Genomic DNA, 23,211 nt, shown 5'->3' on the forward strand with positions numbered 1-23,211 from the left:
CATGACCTTTAGTTGGTGGCGCCATTGGGGCTGCTTCTCTATTTTTAGCCTCCCTTCAGCCAAGTCCCTACCATCTTGAAAAAGCCCTGGCATGAAGCCAACGTGACAGCCCAGGGGTCCTGACTGCCGTCCCCACAGCATTGACCCCTCCCGGTGTCCCCGTCATTGATTCTTGAGCTCAGGTATTCCAGACCCTTTAGCACTGCTCTCCGCCCTGGGAGGCCTCACCTTCCATCTTCAGCAGGCAGGAGACACCTACAGGATGAAGACTGGGCTGTGGGGAGAGACTCAGATCTGGAATTTGGGGATGGGCTTAGGTCGGGGAGGGTAGGAGCCTGGGATTCTTACAGGGATGTGAAATTATGGCCCAAACTGTAGAGAACGAAGATGTCCCAAGGGGGTGGTCAGGACCTCGTCGGTTCACTCACATCCTTTCTTGCCTCTCAATGCCTGGCTCAGGCAGTGCTAGGAATGGTGCACCTTTGTCATAGAGAAAGACCTAGAGGACCCAGAACCCCGCATCCTCCCCTGAAAGGTCCATGGCTCAGGGGTTATGCTAGCTTCAGTTCTGGGGATATGGGATTGAAGTGGAATGAGGGCCCAGACAGGGACTTTTCAACTTCTATCTTGAGTTCCTGCCCCTCCCCCGTCCCCCCCCCCCCGAAGCCAGCCTACAGGGTCTGGCAATAGGTGTGGGTGCCTAGGAGCTGGTGCTGGGTGCACTAATCCCTTGCAGGGGTGGGGTGGAGAGTGCGAGCCAGCCTGGAACCCAGATGTGGGGACATGAGCCCGGGGGGCCTTTGGAGAGAAGGCCCGGGGGCTGATGAGCTCATGGGGGGAAGTGGGAAGCCATCCCTGAGAAAGGCCTTCCCCACGCACGTGATGAGCTCCAGCCAGGCCGAGCCTCCCTTGGTGTGCATGACCCTGCTGCTGGCATGATCTCGAGGGACAAAGAGCAAACAGAAACCGTGGCTCTGCCCCTGGGAAGCCCCATGACCTGGTCGGCAAAGAAGGGGACAGAGGTGACCTTAAGAGCACTCACTAGTGAGAGAGCCAGGCATAGACCGAAAACCAGGTTAGTCTTCAGGATGGGCAGAGGGCCCAAGAGGTCGGTGTGTGCATCCAGGTTTCCGAGGGGAGGAGCCTGTGCCAGGCTTTTGCAGGAGTTGAAGAGCGGAAGCTCCATCCCTGCAGAGAAGGTGTGAGCAAAGTTGCGGAGTGGGGAGGAGAGGCAGGGAAAGACTAGAGGTGGACAGGTCCCCAGGGCTGGCCACTTTGTGTGTTCTTGGGACGAATGAGCTCCTGACCCGGAACCGGCGGTGGACCCTCTGCCCCTCCCCGCTGTCTCCCCTCCCCCTCCTCTTGGGCAAAGGGCACGCGTTTTGGCTGCTGTGGGTCTCAGGGGTCCGTGGGGCTGACTCTGTTTGTCATCTGGCTCCTTCCCTAGAGGACCTAAAGCAAGTGGGTCCCCAGAGCAGCACCCCCTGCCCCACAGGTCCCTCCAGGCAGGACCTCTGCCCTGGAGAGGGCCCTCCATCACCTCAAGGTTGGGGTGGGACTGGCTGGGTAGTCCCCCCACCCATGCCTGACTCCCCAATTCTGCTTCTCCAGTAGGGTCCTTACTGTTCTCCGAGGGGGGGGCCGGGAGAGGAGGAGCCGGCGATGTGCACCAGCCAACGAAAGGTCAGTGACCCTATGGTCCCCAGAGAGCCCAGCCCTCACCCCTCGCAGACTAACTGCACTTCCTAGGGGTGGGGGCAGCTGAGTCAACACAGGCGTGTCCCTTTGTCCCCCATCTGAGGTCCTCGAAGACTGCTGGGCCTCCATCTCTGGCGTAAAGGACCACAGACCTCCACTTCTTCCCCAAATCCCGGCTGTCCGAATGACCTTCTTCTAGAACAGAGTTGTTTGGTTGTTCAGGTCCGTCCCTAGAAAGTACGTCTTTGTCCGGTAGAATGATGGGGAGGCAGGGCAAATCCCCTGTGGAACCCTTGAATTCTGGAAGCCTGCTAGGTGCTGCCCAGGTGGGTTCTGGTTAGGAGATGTGACATTTATCGTATGTATGGGTCACCTACGTGAGCCTTCACAACCTTCTGCCGGAAAGGCTCATTGCCCTTGGTTTACTGATGTGGAAACTGAAGGTAGCCTGTCTCAGGACTATAGGTTTTAAGGTCCTTTTTCTATACTGAGCCTTCGTCTCTTAAAAGAATCTCTTTCCTAAGCAGTTCGAGGAGCTCTGGTGGGTGCCCAGCGCTGAGACTCTCAAGTCCGGTCTGTGTCCTGTAGTCTGGGCCGTCCCGTTGGCCTGGGTTTCCACCATCCCTGCTTCTTCCCCAACTATCCAGCGTCTCTTTCAGCTGACCCTTGAAAAAGCCGCCAGGCCATCTGCCTTGGGAGTCTCCCCTGAACCCTCCACGCAAACCCAGACACGGCTCGGGGTCCTCTTTGTCTATGCGTCCCTTTGATCGCTCGCTGTCGCTTCACCTGTTTGCCTCTCCCAGCAGACTGAGCTCCCTGAGGACAGTGACAGGGTGTTTTCACTGGGACGCCCTCCCCAGTGCCTGTACGCAGCTCCTGGCACATACGTAGGCAGGTGCTGGGCAGATTTATTTTCAATGGGTGAACGCTCTCTGTTCTCAAGGGGCTCGGTGACATTCCAACAAATAACTACAAGAAAGCGTAGTCTGCAACGGGTCAGAAATGTGCAGGCTTTGTCCAGAGGAGTTAATGTATTTATCGATCTAGAGAGAGTCAGCGCGCACGCACACACACACACGGAAAGTTACACGCCAGGGTAGACGTCATTTATTAGTGGAATAGTTTACAGTTTATGAAACTTTGTTCCGTCTGTTCTCTTTCTCGGTGCAGCAGCAGCCTGCGAGGTAGGTCAGTGGTCAGCTCCTTTGTCCAGAGGAGAGAGCTTCGGCTTAGAGATTTGCCTTTTGGTCAAGGTCACCTAGCTGGTGGGAGAGGCAGCATCAGTGCCCAGGTCTTCTTTCTCACATCACACTCCCTCTCGAGGGAGCAGTACAAGATGTTACTAGGCAGTATGTGCCAAATGAGCAGAACAGACAGCTGTAGTGCTTGAGAGTGGGGAGGGGCAGAGGGGGCTGGAGACCTTCCCGGAGCCGGGCTTCGAGCTGGGCCTGGAAAGGAGGCGGCTGCTCTGTCCTCATGGCTCTTAGAAGTCCAGGACCACAGCTGGTTTCTGGCTACATTCAGCTTGACTGGGGACCCTCGTGGGGCTCCCTGGCCCCTGACCAGGGGAGGTGAACTAGTATCAGCCCTGACTCCTACTTCCTGTGCAAGGGGCTGGTGGTGGGGGGTATCCGAGCTGCAGTTGTTTCTCTAGTGCTGCTGGGAGTTGTAGTTCCCCAGGTGGTGTGTGTGGGATGGTGGGGGAGAGCGCCCCCTGGTGCCTTGGGTCTGGCTCCTCTGAGCGCCCGGGGCAGGGCAGTCCCCCTATCCTTACCCCGAGAGTCCGTCCCCCCACCCCCTGCAGCCAACATCGATCCCTTGATGTCCTCCCCACTCAGGGTCTGTCTCTGTCCTTCCCACCATCCTTGGACTGTCCTGTTCACATTTGCTCTTTTCTGTCCCTCTCCTCAAATTCTTCCCCGCTCTCTCTGGCTGCACCAAGCCTCTTTCTGCCTCTGGGCCTGTCTGGGTCTCCGGTGGCAATGGGATTCGGAGAACTCGGACTGCGGCTCCACGGCTGGCTTTGCCTCTTCTCCTAGGAGATCCGAGGCAGAGCCCAGAGGAATAAAGGGATGGCCTCGTTTCTTCATTTTGCCTTGGCAGCTGTGGTCCAGCCCCTGGCCCTCCTCTCTGGTCTCTTTTGTTCTGTCCCAATCACTTCTTCACGTGATTGCTCTATTCTTTCTTTCTGTTTGACTCTCCCTTGAATGATAGTTCCTTTGCAGCAAAGGTGAGGGACTGGGAGAGGAGGCCTGGCTTCTGGGAGGGACTAGGACATGTGGCAAAGCCAAGGTCAAACACGTTCCTTTCTCTGGTCCTCGGGCCCCCCTGGCTCTGCTGGTGCCTGGGCAGCAGGCCTGGTTGCTATGGTAACGGCCGGGCCCTGAGAAAGCCTTGGCTTCCATTCCCTAGAGGTCCCTGTCCCCCTTTCTTTGCTGGCCCTCTTCCATCCTGTCCCCTCTCAGCTTGCTCCTTGTCTTTAACCAGACTGCTCCTCTCCGTCACCTCCTGCTCCGTCCGTGCTCCGAGCCGGCTCCCATTTCCCTTCTGTCCCCAATGACCATCTTCCCCCTTCTCCGTGGCCTCCGTCTGTGTCACCCTTCTTCCCCACTTTCCCTTCCTGTCTCTGCTTGATTCTCTTTTGTTCCCTGGCCCTTCTTGCTGGAGCCTGAAGGTAGGCAGAGCGGGGTTCTGCCTGTGCCCCCACCAGCTCCGCTGCCCTGTGGCCTCAGGAAACCGGGCCTTGCCAGCTGCAGCGAGGGTTGTGCCAGGCTCTGGGGCAGCAGCTGGTGCCTTGGCATCCGGAGGCAGTGAGGATGGAGCCTCCGGGCAGCTCGCCCGGAGGGAGAGAAGTGGGGCTGTTGTGTGCTGGGGAGGGGTATCCACAGAGAGGGCGCCCGGGGAGCTGCGGCTCCCACACGTGGGGCTCACCTCCGTGGCCTGGCTCACGGGGGGGCAGGTGTCTCCTGAGGGCTGTGTGTGCACCCTGGCCTTGTGCCCTGCTCCATCCTGGACCTGGGGGTCTGTGATGAGAACCCCTGGCCTCTGTAGAGACCTTATTCGGGCCGCCCTCCCCCTCCCCCACCCTGTGAAGTGGTGGGACAAGCCACCACCGTGCCACTGTCTGCTGGGGAGTCGCTGTCCAGGTCCAGGTCCTCTGCACTGCCTTCACCGCCTGCCCCCTTCTTGTCCCGCTTTGTGTGCTCTCGCTGGTGAAGGTGTGGGGCTGGGACCCCAGCTTCCCTCCACAGGCTGTGGCGCTGTCATTTGTCACCCACTTACAGAATGCTACAAATCCCTAAGGCTCTTCTGCTCATGTTCGCTTCTGCTTGCAAAGTGCCGGTGGAGGGAGCCTGTGCGGGGTGCCGATAGGCACACGCGTACACACGCACGCATGCATGCACAAACCCTAGCCACCTGCTGGCGCTCAGGGCTCCCGCCTCGGGCCTGTCTGCACTGCTGGCATAGAATATGGCGCTGGGGATGGTAACTGGCATGATGGCCATCTGTACCAGCCCCACCCGGTGACCCACTGCTGCCTGGTGCACGTCGCTGTCACCTACATCCCTGTCCTGTGTGTCTTCCCAATGCCTCGCCCCACCCCACGGCTTCCCGTCCTCCTTTTCTTCTCCCTGTGGCCCAGGGAGGGCATGAGGCCTGAATCTGCCTCAGGGCAGTGAGAATGACCTTCACCAGACAAGAGGCAGGAGTGGGAGGTGGGCTGCACCCAGGAGGCCCTCGATGCACCCCCCCAGCCCCCAACAGGGGAGATGCTCTGGGGAGAAGTCGGGCGGAGCCCCTCTTTTCTTCCACATCCCTTTGTAAAAATGGGGAAGCGACCGATGGAGGGTGGGCCGGGGAGGAGATGGTGAGAACGTCTGCTTTGCCTGCCCTGTGGCAGCTTAATTGTCAGCTGTCAGTGTGAGAGCCACTTAGCAGCCTCCCGCTTTGGAAATGGACACGGTGGGAGTTGACAGCAAAGACGGCCGGCCGGGTGCAGAGAGGAGGGTGATCAGGCTGGGGGCGGGCGGAAGAGGGCCTGAAGCTCGAAGGCGGGGCTGCGGGGCTGCAGTCGGTGCCCAGGACATGCGCCCACCAGGCTGCCGGAAGGGCAGGGGGAGGTCTGGCGCGCCCCGGCCCACTCAGCCTCTCCCGTTTCCCCACGCCATGGCGTCCAGGCAAGGAGGAGTTTGTGGCGACCTTCAAAGGGAATGAGTTCTTCTGCTACGACCTGTCCCACAACCCGATCCAGAGCAGCACGGATGAGATCACGCTGGCCTTCCGCACCCTGCAGCGCAACGGGCTGATGCTGCACACGGGCAAGTCGGCCGACTACGTCAACCTGTCCCTCAAGTCCGGCGCCGTCTGGCTGGTCATCAACCTGGGCTCCGGAGCCTTCGAGGCCCTTGTGGAACCTGTCAATGGCAAGTTCAACGACAACGCCTGGCATGACGTCCGGGTCACCCGAAACCTGCGCCAGGTAGGGGAGCAAGGAGAAGGCCGGGGCCGAGGGCAGCCCGGCACAGGCGCGCGGGTCGGCGGGGCCGGGCCGCCGGGCGCGGTCGTGGGAAGTTCGTGGCCCGGAGCGTGGGCCAGCGGGCAGGATGCAAGCACTGGGAACTGAGATCAGAGGTCACCGAGGGCCTGCCTGAAAGAAGGGGAAGCGTCTGGCCCACACTGGTGGGGTGGCCAGGGCTCAAGGGCTGGAGGCCGGGAAGTCAGGTGACCCGGCAGGAGGGCCGTTCGGAAGGTGGACGCTGGGAGGCTGCGGCAAGGCCCTGGCCTGGCCGAGTAGCTGTGGGTGTCCTGACTCTAGGGCAGCAAGGCGCAGGTGACAGCCTGGGGGCAGTGTGTGGCCTGCCCTCGGGTGGGGCCTTACCAGGGCAGAGGCAGGGGTGCAGTCGGGCAAGGTAGAGGTGCAGCAGGTGTGAGGGGGAGCAGCACCACCTCACTCTGGGCAGCACGCCCCCTTCTCCTCTCCCTCCCCGGCTGCCCCAGCAATCCATGGCTATCTTGCCATGGCTCCCAGGCCCCTCGCGGGAGCCCAGAGGGGACCTTCAGGTCAGCCCCTTGTGGGGGGACGAGACTCTTCTCTGCGGTGTCTCCGCAGCCCCTGCTCCCAGACTGACCGCTCGGCGAGGGCATCAGTTCTGTCCTCTGCGTGGCGGCCTCGGCACCTTTTCTAAGGCCCGGGAACGCGAGGGCAGGTGAGCCATCTCTGGCCTTGGCGGTGCCCCCCGCCGCCCCCCATCCCGAGGCTTGTTTCCAGCGCTCACAAGTTCCCGCCTCAAGCAGAGCCCAAGCCAGACCCTTCTTGAGGGGGGCGCTTTGTATCTAGGTGGTGCCTGTCTCCACCTCCGGCTCCTCTCTGTTCGCTCAGGCAGGACCCCGGGGCCAGGCTCCCGCCGGTCCATTTCTCTTGGGTTCACCGCTTTCTCTCACAGCCTGGGGCACAGGCCGAGTGCCACCACGATCGTGGAACATCTCTGTCCCCGGAGGCACAGCTGCCGCTGGGTTATGCCTTCTTCTCTGTACTGCCTCGTTCTGGCTGTGCGGGCTGACTTGCTCTCCCTCCTCATCTTGGTCCTCACCGCCCTCCTCCTCCTCCTCCCCTTCCTCCCACCAAAAGGCTCCTGTCAGGATTCTGGCTGATGTCACACTTCCTACCTGTTCTCCGCCACCAGTGGGTGGTGATCTAATGGGGAATCCTTCTCATTGAGTGCTCTCCCTCCTGCTGGGAGGACTCTGGGACTAACCTTGCCTGCTGCCACCTGTCGTGGGCTCCTCCCCATGTGCCTATTCTCAGTGCCCCCTGTGCTCGGGGTGTGGAGGGGGGAGCCCTCCTCGGTGCAGTGCCTCTCTCTTCCTGTCACATCGCTCTCCGACCCCGTCAGAAGGCATTGGCACTATTATCTGAGCAAACAGTGTGTCATGCACACCTGTCATACTTGTGGAGAGGGTGAGGGAGGGGTTGCTTCTCTGCCTCTTGCAGGTTTGCCCTCCGCTGGACTGGGGCTGTCACCACTGACAAACAGTGGGGGAAAAGAGGGGAGAAAAGACTGTCCCTTCTCTCCCGGCTCTGCTCTTGAGGAGCTAGGACGGGTCTGTTCAAAGCGAGAGAGCGGAGCTGTGCACACACCCGCCGAGCCACGGGGACCTGAGACGTTCCTCCTGGGACCTCGAGAGACACCGAGAGGAGGGGGCAGTCTGCGGCTCGGGGAGGCAGGAAAGCCGCCCGGAGGGGACGAGGCCTGGGCTCGGCAGCACCGAGTGTGGACAGTGACCCGTGGTGTCCTCTTCGTGGGGCTCCCAGAGTCGAGGGCTCAGGTTGGGAACGGCTGGGAACCACTTCCCCCCGGCCTCTCGTCCGATGAGTCAGAGCGGAGTCCGGTCATGGGGACCCGAACACAGGCCTTCAGGGCCAGAGAGGGTGTCCGCTTAAAGACTGTGATGGAGAGCGCTCTCGAGGGAGGTTTCTGCGGGGATTTGTTGGGCTCCAGTCCACACCCATGAACGCGAGGTGCCGTCCTGTGTTGGCCGTTGTGACCATCAAGGGGAGGGTCGGCCTCGGGGTTGTGATCTGGATTCACTGTCCTTACTCAAGGCCGCGCCATAGGCCGAGTACTTCCTCACCCGGCCCTTCGAGCCCAGCCTGTGTTTTCTGGCTTCTAAGAAGAATTTGCTGGGTCCTGTTGCCTCCGGAGCAGGGGAAGCCCCGCAGGAGGCCCTGCGTTCTAGCCCTTGACAGGCTAGAAGGACCGCATTCCTTCCGTGTGGGGCCGGGTTGTGTTCGTTTCTTCTCTCTTTGGGGCAAGTTCCGTGAGGGCTTAACACCAGCAACTACTGAGTGCTTTTAGTTATTTTTCAAGGGGTCTTTCTGGTTTGTTCAGGCTCTGTCTTGTCGCCAGTTGGTGAGATTTGGGACACGAGGACCCAGCAGATCTATTTCATACAGACATTGAGCCACCCTTTATCTCTGGGAAAACTCCTGTTCCCTTATAAAGCCAGAGAAAGCCTCTCCCTCCACTCTTCTGAATTTTCTCAGGACTGTGTCCTCTTTTTTTTTTTTTTAAATTTAATACTTATTAATTTTGAGAGAGAGGGAGCATGGGGGAAGGGCAGAACAAAAGAGGGGACAGAGGATCCAAAGCAGGCCCCATGCTGACAGCAGACAGACCGACGCAGGGCTTGAACCCATGAACCTCAAGATCATGACCTGAGCTGAAGTCTGATGCTTAACCGACTGAGCCACCCAGGCGCCCCTGTGTCCCTTTTTAAGTAGCACTTCTCAGAAGGCACGGTCACATCTCTTTTTGTGTGTGTGTCTTACCTAATTCTCACAACAATCCTGTGGAATGACTTTTCATCCATGAGCCAACTGAGTCTCAGAAGGCTGCAGAACTTGCCCAACACTATCCAGTTAGGAAGCGGTAGAAGTCTGTCTGACTTCGAAGCCACTCCCATTTCTCTGCCTCCCAAGGAGAGCCCAGCTGCTGTAATGGGTGCAAAATGCAAAGCTCTAATTTGTGATTTGTCTTGTGGATCTGCCGTTCTTGGATGCTCCCAAATCTTGAGACCATCTGAGTGTTCTGCTTGTCTCTCTGAAAAATGGGCCCCCTCGAGCCCTGGGCAGGGCGAGTGCCCCTTCTCTGTCCCGTGCTTCTCCTGCCCAAGCTCCACAAAGAGTGCCTTCGTCCAGATTCTTGTGATTTGCATGTGTAATCCTGGTCTTGGCTTTCTTGAGAGGCCAGAGCTATGGCCAGAGTTCAGGGTGGGGAGGGAGGTAGGTTACCCCTGGATATTATGACTGACCTCTCCCTTCTATGACTTGATGACTTGATGCCTTCTTCCTTGCTCACAGGCTGTCATTCTTACGCTCCTAGACTCCAGGAGCCCTCTGAGTCTGGGAGTGGACACAAGCCTTACTTGCTAGTCTGAAGCCTCTGTCTTCCAGACCCTGGCATTTGGGAAGCCACGGGCTTATACTGTCACAGCCACCAGGAGTGGTTTCCAGTGCAAACCCCACTCTAGTTAAGTTGGCCACGATCACCTTGGTCCGGGCTCTGGCCCTGGCCCGTCTCACCTAGCTCCAACCTTGCTGTTTGTCAGGGAAAGCCAGGATAGTCTTGACATTAGTGGAAGGCCCCGGGCTTCGAACGCACGTCTCTTCCCTCTCAGTCCTGTTTCTTAATTTGCTGTTCTGTTTGTTAAAGATGAAAGTTGTCCAAGAAAGTTGAAAACTGTTCTCCGCCCCCCTAGTTTAGTCTCCACAGCCAGTCCTCATTCAGAACGAGTAGTGGTTGTACTTCCCACCCCCACCCCCACCCCATACCCCCCGCCTTTTTCTCTTAGTTGTTTGATTAGTCAGTGACACCAGACAACTCTTGCCGTTTTGGATGCTGTTGGCTTAGCTGCCCTGAAGCCGATCGTTTCTTGTCCTGACTTCTTGGCCTCACCACAGTCCTACTAGCTGGCTGTGCTAACCATCGTGTCATGGGTGAGTCCCTTGCACCGGTCACTGCACCTGATGTGAGACTCTGGCCTCCCTGTTAGGGAAACTGCTTCTGCCTCCCCAATAATTGGTATTGGCCAGTCAGCACTACTTCCAGCTGCTGGCTACTGAATCCTGTTATTTTTCTTCATATGAGGCCCTTATTGATTGTCTCTCTGAGTTAGTCCTGTGCCCACTGGTTCTAACAACGCTGTAACTACTGGATCTGTCCCTAGACAACTTCTCGAAATCTTACTCTCAGGGGCGCAGTTTAGTATTAATGGACATCACGCAAAGGTGTCCCACCATCTCTGATACTCTCGGTAAAGCTGCCCCAAGTCCCACTGACATCTCCTCCACAAAGACCAGGGTTGATTTGGAAGGTGACTGTTGCCTCTGCCTTTGGCCTCGAGAAGAGAAAATAAACTCAGAGCCACACGGGGGTGGACTCTAGAGGCTGGGACAGAAGAGGCTGGCTTACAGCTTAGGGAGGAGTACGGGGTTTTAGAGGTAGGTGGGGATGTGGGAGTTATGGATTTCCAGTGCTGGCTGTGGGGAAGAGAGGCTCAGGGGTCTTTGGGGTGTGCATGGGAGGAGACTGGGCTGCTGGGAAAGCCTTATCAATTCCAGGGACTTACAGGGGTGGTGGTGGGAGGGGGATACTTCATTCTAGGAGGGATGATTGCCCAGAGAATGAGGGTGGGGTGTTTGAAGAACCTGGGGAACTTTGGGGGAAATACAGGCTCCGAAAAATCAAATTAGGCCGGAAGGACGGGTCAGCGATGAGTGGGAGAGCGGGAGGGGAGGGAGGCGGGTTGGGATTAGGTATGCCGGGAAAGTGAGCCCTGTGCCAGCCCGAGGAGGGCAAGGTTTCCTTTTCCCTCTTCTGGTGGTGACTCTCTCTCTCTTCTTGTCTCACGGAAGAGAAACAATAAAAGAGGAGCTGCCCCCTCCCCTCCATGACTTCCGAGATCAATCTGCCTGTCCTCCATGCCCACAAAAAGCAGACCCCTGTATCCCTTCCCTCGCTCCTTGGGAACCTCTTCCCTTTGCCTTCAGATGAAATTTCCTCTCATTCTAGCCAGTCCTGTGATGATTCTTTAGGGCGTTGGCCAGTCTTCTCCCAGCCTGACAGCTGGCCCTTCACCAACCAGTTAACCCATTAACCCGAGATGCTTGCTGGTCAGCCAGTTGGCCAGTTCTCTGGAGAGCCATCTGGTTGACCAGTTAGCCAACAACCCATTGTCCATGAACCGAGTCAATAGTCCACCCCTTTCTCACACCCCTTATCCCCCTCCCCACCCACCTTCCCTTTAACTCCCTAACATTTTGGCTAAAAGGACTTACTAATACTGCATAATTGGGTCTGCTTCTTAACCCCCTGCCTTCCCTCTCTCACCCTCTGTTGGAAAACCCCGTTGCCGACTCTGTGTGTGTTACTAACACGCTTATAACCCGGGGGACCCAGGGATGGGCAGGGACAGGTGGGGTGAGGTATGAGTGAAAAACCGAACTAACCTTTCTGTCTCATTGCGGAATGTCGGCCATCTCTAAGTCTTTGCTTTCCTGGTCCAGTTCTTTTGTTGTTTTCTTCTCTACTAACCAAGGTCTTTAACTGTTCCCCTTCTCTGCAGCCGGCTCTTCCGGGAGGGGTTGGGGGGCAGAGGAATCCAGAGGAGGGGTTCGAGGGGGGCGATTGGGAAAAGAAGGGCTTTAATTTCTGTGTGTGTTTTATTTCTCCCTCCCGTTATAATTTCATTTTCTCGAAGCAAAATACTTCAGCTGAGCCTAAGGTGGGAGGGTCTGAACAACCAACCAAATATATACGGCTATATATTTTTCCTTCTTCCTTGAGTTTCACAGTTGGTCATTTTATTTTTCTTTTCTTTCCGTTCTGTTCTTTCGTTGTTGTCTTTGTTGTTGTTGTTTTTTTTTTTTTGGCCCCCCCCTCCCCCATATCTCCGGTGAAGCACGCAGGAATTGGACACGCTATGGTAAACAAACTGCATTATCTGGTAGATATCACTCTAATTGTCTTACCGTTTGGTTTGCCGTGGGTTTTTTTAGCTGTTCGATTCTCCCTCTTTTGTTTCCTTTTCCCGTTTGGTTTTGGTTATTTTGCTCTTCTGATTGTTTTTGGCGTCCTGGACAGTCTTTAGATTTGGCTTCTCTCTCTTTTGGTTTTCCTTTTTCCCTTTTCTTTCTTTCTTTTTTTTTGGTCCAAACTCAAATCCAAAAGGCAAATGGAAATCGAGGAATTTGGCCTGTCCCTACCCTGTAACCCCGACTCCTGAATTCAGATTCCTGGCTCTGGTTAGACCAGGCCCGATGCCAGGCTGCTTATTTCTGTTGCTTTATTTTGTTCCTTTACCCCCCACCCTCACCCTGCACCCTCGTTTTTTCTCTTTGATTTAGTTTCTTTCTTGGTCTCCTGAAAATCCATGGAAAACACCATCCCATGACATGCTACGCTCTGCTCACTGTCAACTCCCGGACAGGCCCCTCGAGTTGGGAGAGGGGACTGGGAGTGAGACCTCTGGGGGCAGCCAGCTGGGCATGTCCCCCAGAGGGGGGGTTGGCCTTGTGAGATGCAGAGTGGCCTGGGATCAGTCCAGAGCTCCTTCCAATCGGCAGGTCATACCAGATTGGGGGCTGTCCCATGCTGGCTGCCAGGGAAGAGGTGACATCCCCTCCCTCGCTCCTCAGCCTTGAGGGATCGTGGTTCTGTCTCCCCCCCTCCTCACATTTGCATGGCATGAATGGTCTTTTCCCGCCATGAGGGATAGCGTCCAGTCTCCCCCACCACTCTGCTGCTCTGACTAACACTGTGTGTCCCACTGTTGTCCTTCCCCTCCATTGCCCCTGACCTCTGCCCCGTGCCTGTCCTGCATGGCCTCTGACGGGGTGGTTACCTTCCCTGTAGAGGGGCTGAGAGGAGGAGGTGCAGGGTGAATCAGGCGAGTTGTTGCCAGGCTCCTCTGTTTGGGTTGGGCTCAGTCCCGGTGAGTGTCAATGTGGGTGTCTGTGTAAACGCAGCTGGTGTGTGTTGGTGTGTGGGTGCGGCTGTGTGTAAATGTTGGTGTGACATTTAGGGGGTGTTAGCGGGAGACTGGGCTGTGTGTTTGTGGGCTGCTGCTGGTGACTCCACCCGTGTAAGCGCTGGAGTGAGCCGGGGGTGGGGCCGGGACCGTGTATATGTGCGAGTCAGGGAAGGGCTCTGTGCGGAGGCGGGCTGCGGGGGCCAGCCCTGAAGTCTGGGGGCCGGGGTGGCGCGCGCAGGGAAGGAGCTGGGGGCTGGCTCTTTGCTCCTGGCCTGGCTCCGGAGCATGTGCCTGCAGGCTGTGCCGTGTGCCATCCCCCGGGATTCCCTCGTGCCTGCCCATCCTGGCTTTGCAGCGGCAGGCGGTTACTCATCGCCTATTAATAATGCAGAGTGACTGAGCGCCAGGCTGGGGACCCTGCAGATGGACGTGTCTGCTCTCGTGGGGCCCGTGCTGCTTGGAGCCGCTGCCTGGCCTTCCGCGCCTCCCAGATCCGTGTGGCTGGCTGGTTGGCGATGGGAGAGGCTGGATAGCTGGGTCTGAGTGGCTCCCCCACCTCCCCGGGAAAGTGTGAGGCTACATCTGGCCTCTCCTGATGCTTCCAGCCACCTGTGTTTCCCTGCACCCGCAGATCCACAGCAGCCCTGTCCTCCGCCCAGTCCCCGAGGTAGTGCCCACAGCCACAGCCACCCCCACCCTTCCCAACTCCATGACCCGGTCTGGCCACTCCCAGGCATCCCGGGGAGTACCATCTGGGAGTTAGGGCGCTGTAGACCTTCCTTCTGATCTCAATTCGGTTACAAATTGACCGTGTGGACCTGAGCCAAAGGTCAGTTTCCTCCACTGCCGAAGGGGCGACAACACCTGCGTTGTCAGTTTCTTGGGGTCAGTGTGAAGATCAAGGTGACGGAAGTGAAAACACTTGTACTCTGTAACGGGAATCATCATTTTATTAGTCTTTATACCACATTAACTGATTACCTCAGTGTTTCCAGGGTGAGGATGTTTTGTAAAGAAGTGATTCCTTTCCTATGGCAAACCCTGGAGAATACAGCGTCTCTGGCCCCACTGGAGATGCTATTATCATCCCTTCTTAGGAATCAGTCCCCAAAATAACTGCAAGAACCCCCAGAATGCCTCAGAAGTTGGCCTGGGGAGGAGGAGGAGGAGGAAAGATGGAGTTACATGGTTAGGTTGGTTAGGAGGCAAACAGCCTTGTCCTGTTTCAGCCTTGGCGAGGGAAGTCCCGCTAAATTCTTAGTGTTTGAAGTCCACGGGGTGAGTGTCACTGTTTGATGGTCAGAGCCGGTGGCCTCTCGGTGGCCCAAGCAGCCTCGTAAACCCTCGAACACCGGTCCCAGGGATCAGCACTTTCAGGCTAAGACTGGAGTCGGGGCCTGGGGCACCCAAAAGACGGGGTTCACCTTGTTCTTACTCCCAAGTATTCCTCAACTAGGATCCTGTTGGTTTTGACTGTATCTTACATTTGTATATGGTCTCTTTTCTTATTATTTGAGCATTTCTCCTTGGGTAGAGGGTGGATTCAGACCAAAGAAGCCAATCAGTTGAGACGTTTGGATCAGGTGTGGTCGTGATGATGGAAATTTTCTTGTTTCTTTATTATTATTATTTTTTTAATTTTGGAAGGAGAGAGAGAGGCAGAAAGAGAGAGGGGGAGAGAGAGAGAAAGAGAGAGAGAGAGAGAGAGAGAATTATAAGCAGGCCCCACGTTCAGTGTGGAGCCCAACACAAGGCTCGATCTTACCATTCCAGAATCATGACCTGAGCTGAAACCAAGAGTCGGATGCTCAACAGACTGAACTGCCCAGTTGCCCCCAAAGTTTTCTTGTAAAAATAATAATAGCTCTTTGCACATACACTGGGATCTTTGATCCTTCTAAATAGGTCTCACATTCTGAATATAATTTAAACCTGACAAATGCCCAGATTGAGATATCAGAGACTGTTCTCACTTAACAGAGGGGGAAACTGAGACCTAGAGAAAACCCAGGCTATATGGCAGTTATGGAAGGGTCCAAGGCCTTCACTTCGGCTACCTCATTTAATCTGCATGGTCAGCCTGGAACAAGTGTGGGCGATGGAGGTCACTGAACCCCTTTTACAGACGAGAAGCAGAGATTGTTCTGGAAAATGGTAAAGGATGTACAGGAATGTGAGGTTTCTGGCTTGGAGTCTTTCTATTCTAGTCCCAGGCTTCATCAAATCCAGATGGCAGGGTTTGCTGTGCGGGCATGACTACTGGCCGAGTCGTTTTCATATTTCCAACCTGATTCTCTCTTTAGCTTCACCCTGCCACATACAGATGGCAGAATTTAAACAGGTAGCAGGGATGTATGACCTCCCTCAGCCATCCTTCCCCTGTCTTCCTGCCCTGCTCCCACCCCACCCAATCCTAAGAGGAGGCCTAGGCCTTTTTCCGAAACTAGTTGTTCTTAACCACCTTTGGCTCAGAGGTCCCCTCGAGAGTTTGATGATGGCAATGGGTTAAGGAGATAATTTTGCATACAGTGTCAGTAGCTTTCAAAATCCCAGAAACCCATCTAGCCCACAAGTCAGAAACACCTGTGCTCAATCCTACTCTCCCCTGAAGCGGGGGTCAGAGACCTTGTGATCCTGGTAGGCATCCGAGAAAGGGTCCGGAGGATGCCAGAGGGTCTTTCCCTCTTCCTCAGCCTTTCTTCCTGGGTCAGGGTAGACATGGAGTGCGCCTGTGGGTCTATAGAGTCTGGCTTCACAGCCTACCAGCCTCCCTAAGAGGAGACAAGCAGAGCAGAATAGAAGTGAGGTGGGCCCGGCAGGGAGAGTTGAGACCCCGTCTTGGTCGTAGGCTGCCCCTTGTGGCCACCTCCAGCCACCCTCCGCGCTCCTGGGGCGTGGAGGGAGGCTGGGCTTCTGTGTCTTCGGTGCTCCACGTCTTCTTCTCTAGCTGGGCACAGTTCTTCCAGGGCAGAGCTGTGGCTCATTCCAGTTGGCCAGCTCAGTCCCCGCTCAGGGCCCTGCCTGTCTGGGTTGATGGGTTGGTATGGGTTGAGTGTCTGCCGTGTCTCGGGTGCTAGCCGTGGTCCTGATGACAAAAGGATGGTTGCTAGAAAATGAGCCGGTCAGGACTTGCTCCCACTGGCTCCAGCAGGATGTGGTGTGTGAGCAAGTGTGTCTGGGTCAGTGACCGTAGTGAATGGGTGGTGGGAGTGAGCGTCTGAGTCACCCTCTGGTGAGGAAGATCTGAGCCTCATGCCCCTTCCCTTTCTTTCTCAACCCATAAATGTCTCTGTCCTAGCGGTAACTCCTCTCCCCTCCTCCAATGGAAGGGAACTCCTCCTTCCTGCGCCCACAGCTCTTTTGCCTCCATCTCTGCTCTTCCCCATCTCCCCTGGCCCCGCATGCCTTCTCACCTGGGCTGCCTTTCTCTCACCTCTCTTGCTGGGCCTGGCCCCCAATCCTGGCCCTCTAACCCGCATGTGCCCTAAATGCAGAGGCTGTTCTGTCGCACGGCCCCCCTGCCCCCCTCCCCGCCGGCCCCACCCCTTCCAGAAGCTGTGCGGGGAGGGGGAGTTTGGGGGGCAGGGGCATCACGAACCCCTGGGGTGGAGGGGGACGGGGGAATTACTCCCCTGTTTCCTGCTTTTACTAACGAACCCGCCATTTTTGTGTCTGGACTTTGATTTGTCTGAGGGAACAGTCGGGTGTTACTAATCTCCGTCATCTCCCTCCTTGCCTTCCCCAGAGACTGTCCTCCATCCCCTTACTCTTGGCTTCCTTTCCACCCAGTGCCCCTCTCCCCCTTTCTCCCTCAACTTCCTCTACCCGCAGGCTGACCCCCTTCCTCCGTGCACCTCCGTATGTTACCCTGTTTCCTGCTACCCTCTTCCCCAGTCCCTGGGCCAGGGCTGCTCTAAAAAGCAGGTTGTAAATTTGAGGGACACACAGGAGGGTGTTTTTTCCCCTAAAAGGAGGCACCCCATAGCAGTGATTTGCATAAAGCTGTAGTGGGCAAGGTCAGATATATGCCTAGTCAGAAGGGGAGTTGAGGAGGGTGCCCCCAAAGGTCTAGAATGGCAGAGGCAGATGAGCTCACTGCGTGGATTGAGCCAAAGAGAGCCCAGAGGTTGGGGGTGACAGCAGCTGGTGCCCTCGCAGCTGGGGCTGGGGAGGGAGGACACAGCTTAGTGGCCTAGGACGCTGGCAGGCTGAGCTTACTGAGCGGGGCCAGGAGAGCCTTTTCCTGAGGATCTTCGGGGCTAGCAGGGCTCTCCCCCTGCACAGAAGCAGCGACATGTGACCAGAGCAGTCTCAGAAGATGGAAGCCTGTCTACTCAAGGCTCCTGAGATATTGGACTTATAGATGGGACACAGGCCGTGAAAGCCCAGTGTTTCCCTGGGTCACAAGGTGACTTGATGTTCACTTTTCATGACCGTGACATGTTCCCTGGCTTGTGCTGGGCCTAGTGTGGTTACAGGGACATGTCAGGCCGGGCACCTGCCCTTCAGGCACTGACCTTCTAACTGGGGTGACCAGACACAGGCTCAGGAACTAATTAGTGGCCCATTTCCTGGTCTCAGTGTAGCATCAGGAGTGAAGTGGAGGTGCAGGGCAGAATAGAACTGAGTTTGCCCTAAAGAGACCCTTCACCTACCACCCCTCCCTGTCTTATCCCGTCCCTTCATCCCAGCCCCCTTCTGCCCTTTCCCCAGACCCCTTCTGCCCATTCTAATCTTGTCTGCATGTTTTTGTGACTAATACTTTGACCCCTCCCTTTCCCACCCAGATCCCTGCTTCCCAGCCTTGGGTGGGTGGAGGGAAGAAGAAATAAACAATTGTGACCAGCCCTCCCCTCAAAACAAGACCTAAAAGCTTTCAAACTGCCCCCTCCCACAAAGACACCACCTTACCTCCTGTCCTTGAACCTGGTACCCCCAGCACAAGGTTTGATGGCTCCCAGGATGGGGAACCACTCACTGTGAGGCCCTAGCCCGGCACGAGGGGGACTCGAGAGCCCTGTGGGGGGAGCTCCCCGTGCCTCATGCTGCCCATGTTCTTTAGGAATTCCTAACGTCTTCCTCCCACCCCCGTGACAATGGAACCCTGGAGACCAGTCTCGGAAAGATGGCTGGTGGCATGTGCGTATGGACTGGTGTGGGTGGGGACATCCCAGGATGTGACTGGAAGGCCCCAATCTCCAGACTTTGCCTGAAAAGGGGATGCTAACGCATGTTTGGGGACTGGGAGGTGGGAGTGAGCTGTGGTCTGTTGGAAGCACAAAGTTGAGTTCACTGTGAGCCAGCTTCCTGAAGCTTCCTGCAGGAGCCTGCCTGCCTTTTGCAGGGGAATGTCCTGAGCCACAGCCTTCCTAGAGTGAGTGCTCGTGGTCCTGGAGCCCTTGGCTCTTCCCCTACAACCTTGTTGGGTCTGTGGAGCCCCTGTGGGCTGCTCCTATGACTAAACTTTTCGGGGACCAAGTGGGCATTTGGGGAGTGGGTAGACAGTTTCCTGCATTTGTCACTGCTCCCCAAGGTCACTTCTGCCTTCGCCAGGCCCTTGCTGAGCCCCTTTCACCTCTTTGTAACACTGAGTTACTCCTTTATCCTTACCCATGTTGCCTTCTTACCTGACTTTTCAGCCCAGGGTTAGGGTATCATGAAGTTAGCTCCATTACCCTCCTTTCCCTAACCTGGCTCTGAGTAACGATGGTGATGTTAGTAGGGAAGACAATGAAGAAAAGAGGGCAGGTTGGTGAACAAGTAAAGGGCTACCCTCTCCCTGGGAGACGAGAGAGCCACCGGTCTACAGAGGGACCTGGGGAGTAAAGAGACAGACTCAGGAAGAGGACATGGATCGGTGGGAGCCCTTGATGTTAGGGTGGTGGTGGTGGTGGTGGTAGTAATAAGCCCCGAAGGGCGAAGGGCGCTATGCAATCCTCAGGAAGTTCCAACTGTCCCTAGTAGTATCTGAGCTCGCATTCCACATGCCCTTACCATCTCCCATTTTCCTGCTGGGCTAAGACTGAAAAGACTCTTCAGTGCTCTGAAGGGCTGCAGGTGAGCCAAAGCCACCAAGATCCAAGGCGAATGGGTGTTCTCTACCTCCTTAATGAAAAACGCTCTGAAATCACATGAGGATCCAGAGAGCACCTTGAGGAGGGAAGTGAGGATGCCGTTTGTATCCCCCTCCAGAATGGGGCCTTGTCCTGAGGTACCCACTCCTGTTTGGAGCCATTTCCAGGAACTGCTTCTTGATGTTCTTCATGGTGAGCCCTCCAAGTCCCCTCCAGGCCTCTGCCTGCGGAGCTGGGGGCCGTGGGGCCGGCCTTAGCCCACCCTGAAACCATCAAATCTTGTGCTGCCTCCTTTCCCGCCTTCCCTCTTTCCCCCCACTGTTCCTCCTCCAAGACAAGCAGACATAAAAATGGGGGTCCCCCTCCCCCGCAGCCCCCTGGCCCCTCCCTTGCCCAGCCTGTGGCTTTTCCCAGGGAGTTGATGCCGGCTGTCTCCTTGTCTCTCCCCCTCCCTCCCTGGGCTGGGCAGGTGACCATCTCGGTGGACGGGATCCTGACCACCACAGGCTACACGCAGGAGGATTACACCATGCTGGGCTCTGATGACTTCTTCTACATTGGGGGCAGTCCCAACACAGCTGACCTGCCGGGCTCGCCCGTCAGCAACAACTTCATGGGCTGCCTGAAGGACGTGAGTAGGGCTAGGAAGGGTCTGCGGTCAGCCGGGAAGCCCTTTGGTCCCTGTCTTCAGCATGATTTAGTCTGACCTGGCCAGCCGCCTGGTTCCTCTGTTCCTTCCAAGGTGGTGGGAGACCTCCCCGCTTCAAAACCTGAGCCCTACTGACTCCATCGAGAAGCTTCTCCTCCCTCATTTCCTTGAGCCTCTGAATCCCCCAGCCTCTCAGAGGACCCTCGAGGGAAGCTGCAGTACAGAGGAGACAATGTTGGGTGTGAACACTAAAGACCTGTGTTTGGTCCTGGCTCACACATTCACCAGCTCTGTGACCTTGGCCAAGTCCCTTGACCTAATTCTTAGTGTCTTCATCTGTAAAGTGGGTGGTCAGTACCTCCTCCTTCAGGTGGGTGTGAAGAGCAGATGAGAGTGTAAAGAAAAACACTTGGCCAATTGGAAAATGCCGACCAGATGGTAGCAGCGAGTGTGTCTTGCCCTTATTATGAACTGCAATTCCGCAGCCACTGAGGGCTGTCCCGCCAGTGCTGGGCCGGAAGCCGGAAGATAAGTGGGGCGAGGGAGGTGCTCGTTCACAGCCTCTGTGCAGGAAGTTCTAGAACAGAGGCCCAAATCGGTGATCTGGTGGCACTGAGCAGGGACCGTCTCCACCCTCCCTCCACCATGGGGCAGCTGCTGCTGCTGGGCACTCCAGGCCCTGAGCCGCTTTTGCGTCTTCATCCCTGACCCCACCTCTCCCCGCAGGTGGTCTATAAGAATAATGACTTCAAGCTGGAACTGTCTCGCCTGGCCAAGGAAGGGGACCCCAAGATGAAGCTGCAGGGGGACCTGTCATTCCGCTGTGAGGATGTGGCTGCCCTGGACCCTGTGACCTTTGAGAGTCCCGAGGCTTTTGTGGCGCTGCCCCGTTGGAGTGCCAAACGCACCGGCTCCATCTCCCTAGACTTCCGTACCACGGAGCCCAACGGGCTGCTGCTCTTCAGCCAGGGCCGGCGGGCTGGGGCCGGGGCCAGCAGCCACAGCTCTGCCCAGCGGGCCGACTACTTTGCCATGGAGCTGCTGGATGGCTACCTCTACCTGCTGCTGGACATGGGCTCTGGGGGCATCAAGCTGCGGGCATCAAGCCGCAAGGTCAACGATGGCGAGTGGTGCCACGTGGACTTCCAGAGGGACGGGCGCAAAGGTCAGGAGGCCTCTGGTTCCTTCCGCTCTCCTCCTGGCCACTCCCCGCCCCTGCCTCGACATTCCTTCCAGGTCCCTTCCGCTGGCATCCTTCCCCTTCCTCTGGCCCTGTCAGTCCCTTCGCTGTCCCTCCTGTCATGGTGCATTGACGGAAAGAGCATAGCGTTTGAAGTCAGCAGCCCTGGGTTCACACCTCAGCTTTCTCACTTACTCTGTCTGTGCCCGTAGGCCCTTTATTCAGCCCCTTGGCTCCCTCGTTTTATCATCTATAAAAGGAACCATTACACTGGGGGTCCTTAAATGAAGGAAATAAGAGCATACCTGTAAAAGCGTTAGCACAGGCCTAACACAGAACAGATATACCATTCTTCTTTAAAAAGAAAAAATCTTCCCAACCATGCCTCTCTTCCAGCTACATCCATTCAATGTTCTTTAATTAACTTACTCAACTAATACCAAGTACCTACCGAGCGCCAGGTGCTGTCCAAGGTGCTGATGGGGATGGTGGTGGATTCAACAGTCTCTGCGGTCATAGAGCGCATGCTCTGGTGGGGGGACACAGATGCTAAACGACCCGACACTCCCACCTGGTGAGGTTTCTAGCACAATAAAGCAGCAGGGCATAGAGTGCTCGGACCAGGCAGGTGCTGTTCCTAAAGCCTTGTGTTTTTTCCTGCCACCCTTTCCTCCACTCTTCCCTTTCAGTCTTCTTTTCCCATCCTCTTGTTCCTGCCCAGTTCTCTCTTTACTCTTTTCCATCTTGTTGACCATGAGAGAACGAGTCAATGTCAAGGAGAGCTGACACATTATCCAGTTTAAGCACTTATGAACAGCAGCTAAATTGTTGTGCTCTCCAGTTGTCACCACACCAGACCCTTGAGACTGGGTGGAGGGACGGTCTCCGCCCAGGAACGCTAAGGCTCCTGGAGGCATCAGCCTTTCATGGTTGGCTGTTTCTTCCTTTCTCTTCCCCAGAGACATGTCACTTTTCCCGGGCTTTACAGAACATGGGTTCTTCCCTCGGTTTTGTCTCATAATGGTACCTGGGGGTCTTCACAGAATACTTGCTGTCTCCCAGGGTTTCCACACAGGTGATTAGTAACTCTCTACATCGGAAGTCTGTCCGGACCTTGCAGAGAACCCCTCTCTCCCTTCATGAGGGGGTCTCCTTAGCCTCCCACAGATCTCCAGAGCCCACACACCAGGTCTGGCTGGTCCCTGGGTCACTTTGACCAGCTCTGGCCCTCTCTGATGTCCCACATTCATTTATGCACCTAAGCCCAGACTTGGGGAAGTCATCCCCTCAAAGCTCTCCTTGACCTTTTCCCTGTTTGTTTTTTAATTGTGTTAAATTGCACATAAACTAAAATGTACCATTTTAACCAACCATTTTTAAAGTGCATAGTTCAGTGGCATTAAGGACATTCGCACTGTTGTACAACCTCACCACCATCCACCTCCAGAGCATTTTCGTCGTCCCAAACTGAAACTCTGTCCCCAAAAAACACTAACTCCCTAGTCCCACTCCCCCCAGCCCCTGGCACCCACTATCTTACTTTCTGTTCCTGACTAGGGACCTCCTTACATGGAATCCTACAATAATTGTCCTTTTGTGTCTGGCTCATCCCACTTAGCATGGTTTCCGGCTCATCCGTGTTGTAGCACTTGTCATTACGTCCTTCCTTTTCGTGGCCGAACACTATTCCATTATGTGTGTATCCCACATTTTGTTTGTTCATTTATCGATCGATGTCCCATTTCCGTGTTTTGGAGCAAGGCTCTTGGAGCAAGACTTATACTCGCTTTAATTTACTCTTGCCAACTTTCCATTATACGCTTCTTTCCCACCTCTTCCTTGCCCTGTCTCTTCCTTCTCCCACATTTGGTTCATTTACTGAGGCTCTCAGTGAGCAACATCCCTGTCCAGGAAGCCCTGCAGCTGGTGGGTAGAGCAGGCATCTGTGGAATCTGCTACAAATAGAGATGTGGGTGATTGGAGGGCCAGACTTGGGGAGGGGGAGCTGGTGGAGGAGTGGGTCGTAGTTGCCAGACCCCGGAGCATCTGACACCTTGTTGGGGGAAAACAAGCAAGGG

General features: G+C 56.1%; 1 protein-coding gene across 30 annotated transcripts in view; it reads left to right on the top strand.

The window, feature by feature from the left end:
* Nucleotides 1-23,211, top strand: part of NRXN2 (neurexin 2) — a 96,103-nt gene that overhangs the window by 20,421 nt on the left and 52,471 nt on the right. For 8 of the 30 annotated variants that reach the window (XM_029957535.1, XM_029957558.1, XM_029957549.1 and 5 more), the window contains 5 exons: nt 1,612-1,683; nt 5,877-6,178; nt 12,160-12,204; nt 19,774-19,935; nt 20,680-21,118. In XM_029957535.1, coding sequence (XP_029813395.1) covers nt 1,612-1,683; nt 5,877-6,178; nt 12,160-12,204; nt 19,774-19,935; nt 20,680-21,118 — 1,020 coding nt within the window. The remainder of the gene's footprint in view (nt 1-1,611; nt 1,684-5,876; nt 6,179-12,159; nt 12,205-19,773; nt 19,936-20,679; nt 21,119-23,211) is intronic. The other 22 variants (XM_029957543.1, XM_029957545.1, XM_029957559.1 and 19 more) reach the window with 6 other exon arrangements.

The sequence above is a fragment of the Suricata suricatta genome, chromosome 11 (assembly GCF_006229205.1).
Source record: "Suricata suricatta isolate VVHF042 chromosome 11, meerkat_22Aug2017_6uvM2_HiC, whole genome shotgun sequence".
Taxonomy (NCBI): Eukaryota; Metazoa; Chordata; class Mammalia; order Carnivora; family Herpestidae; genus Suricata; species Suricata suricatta.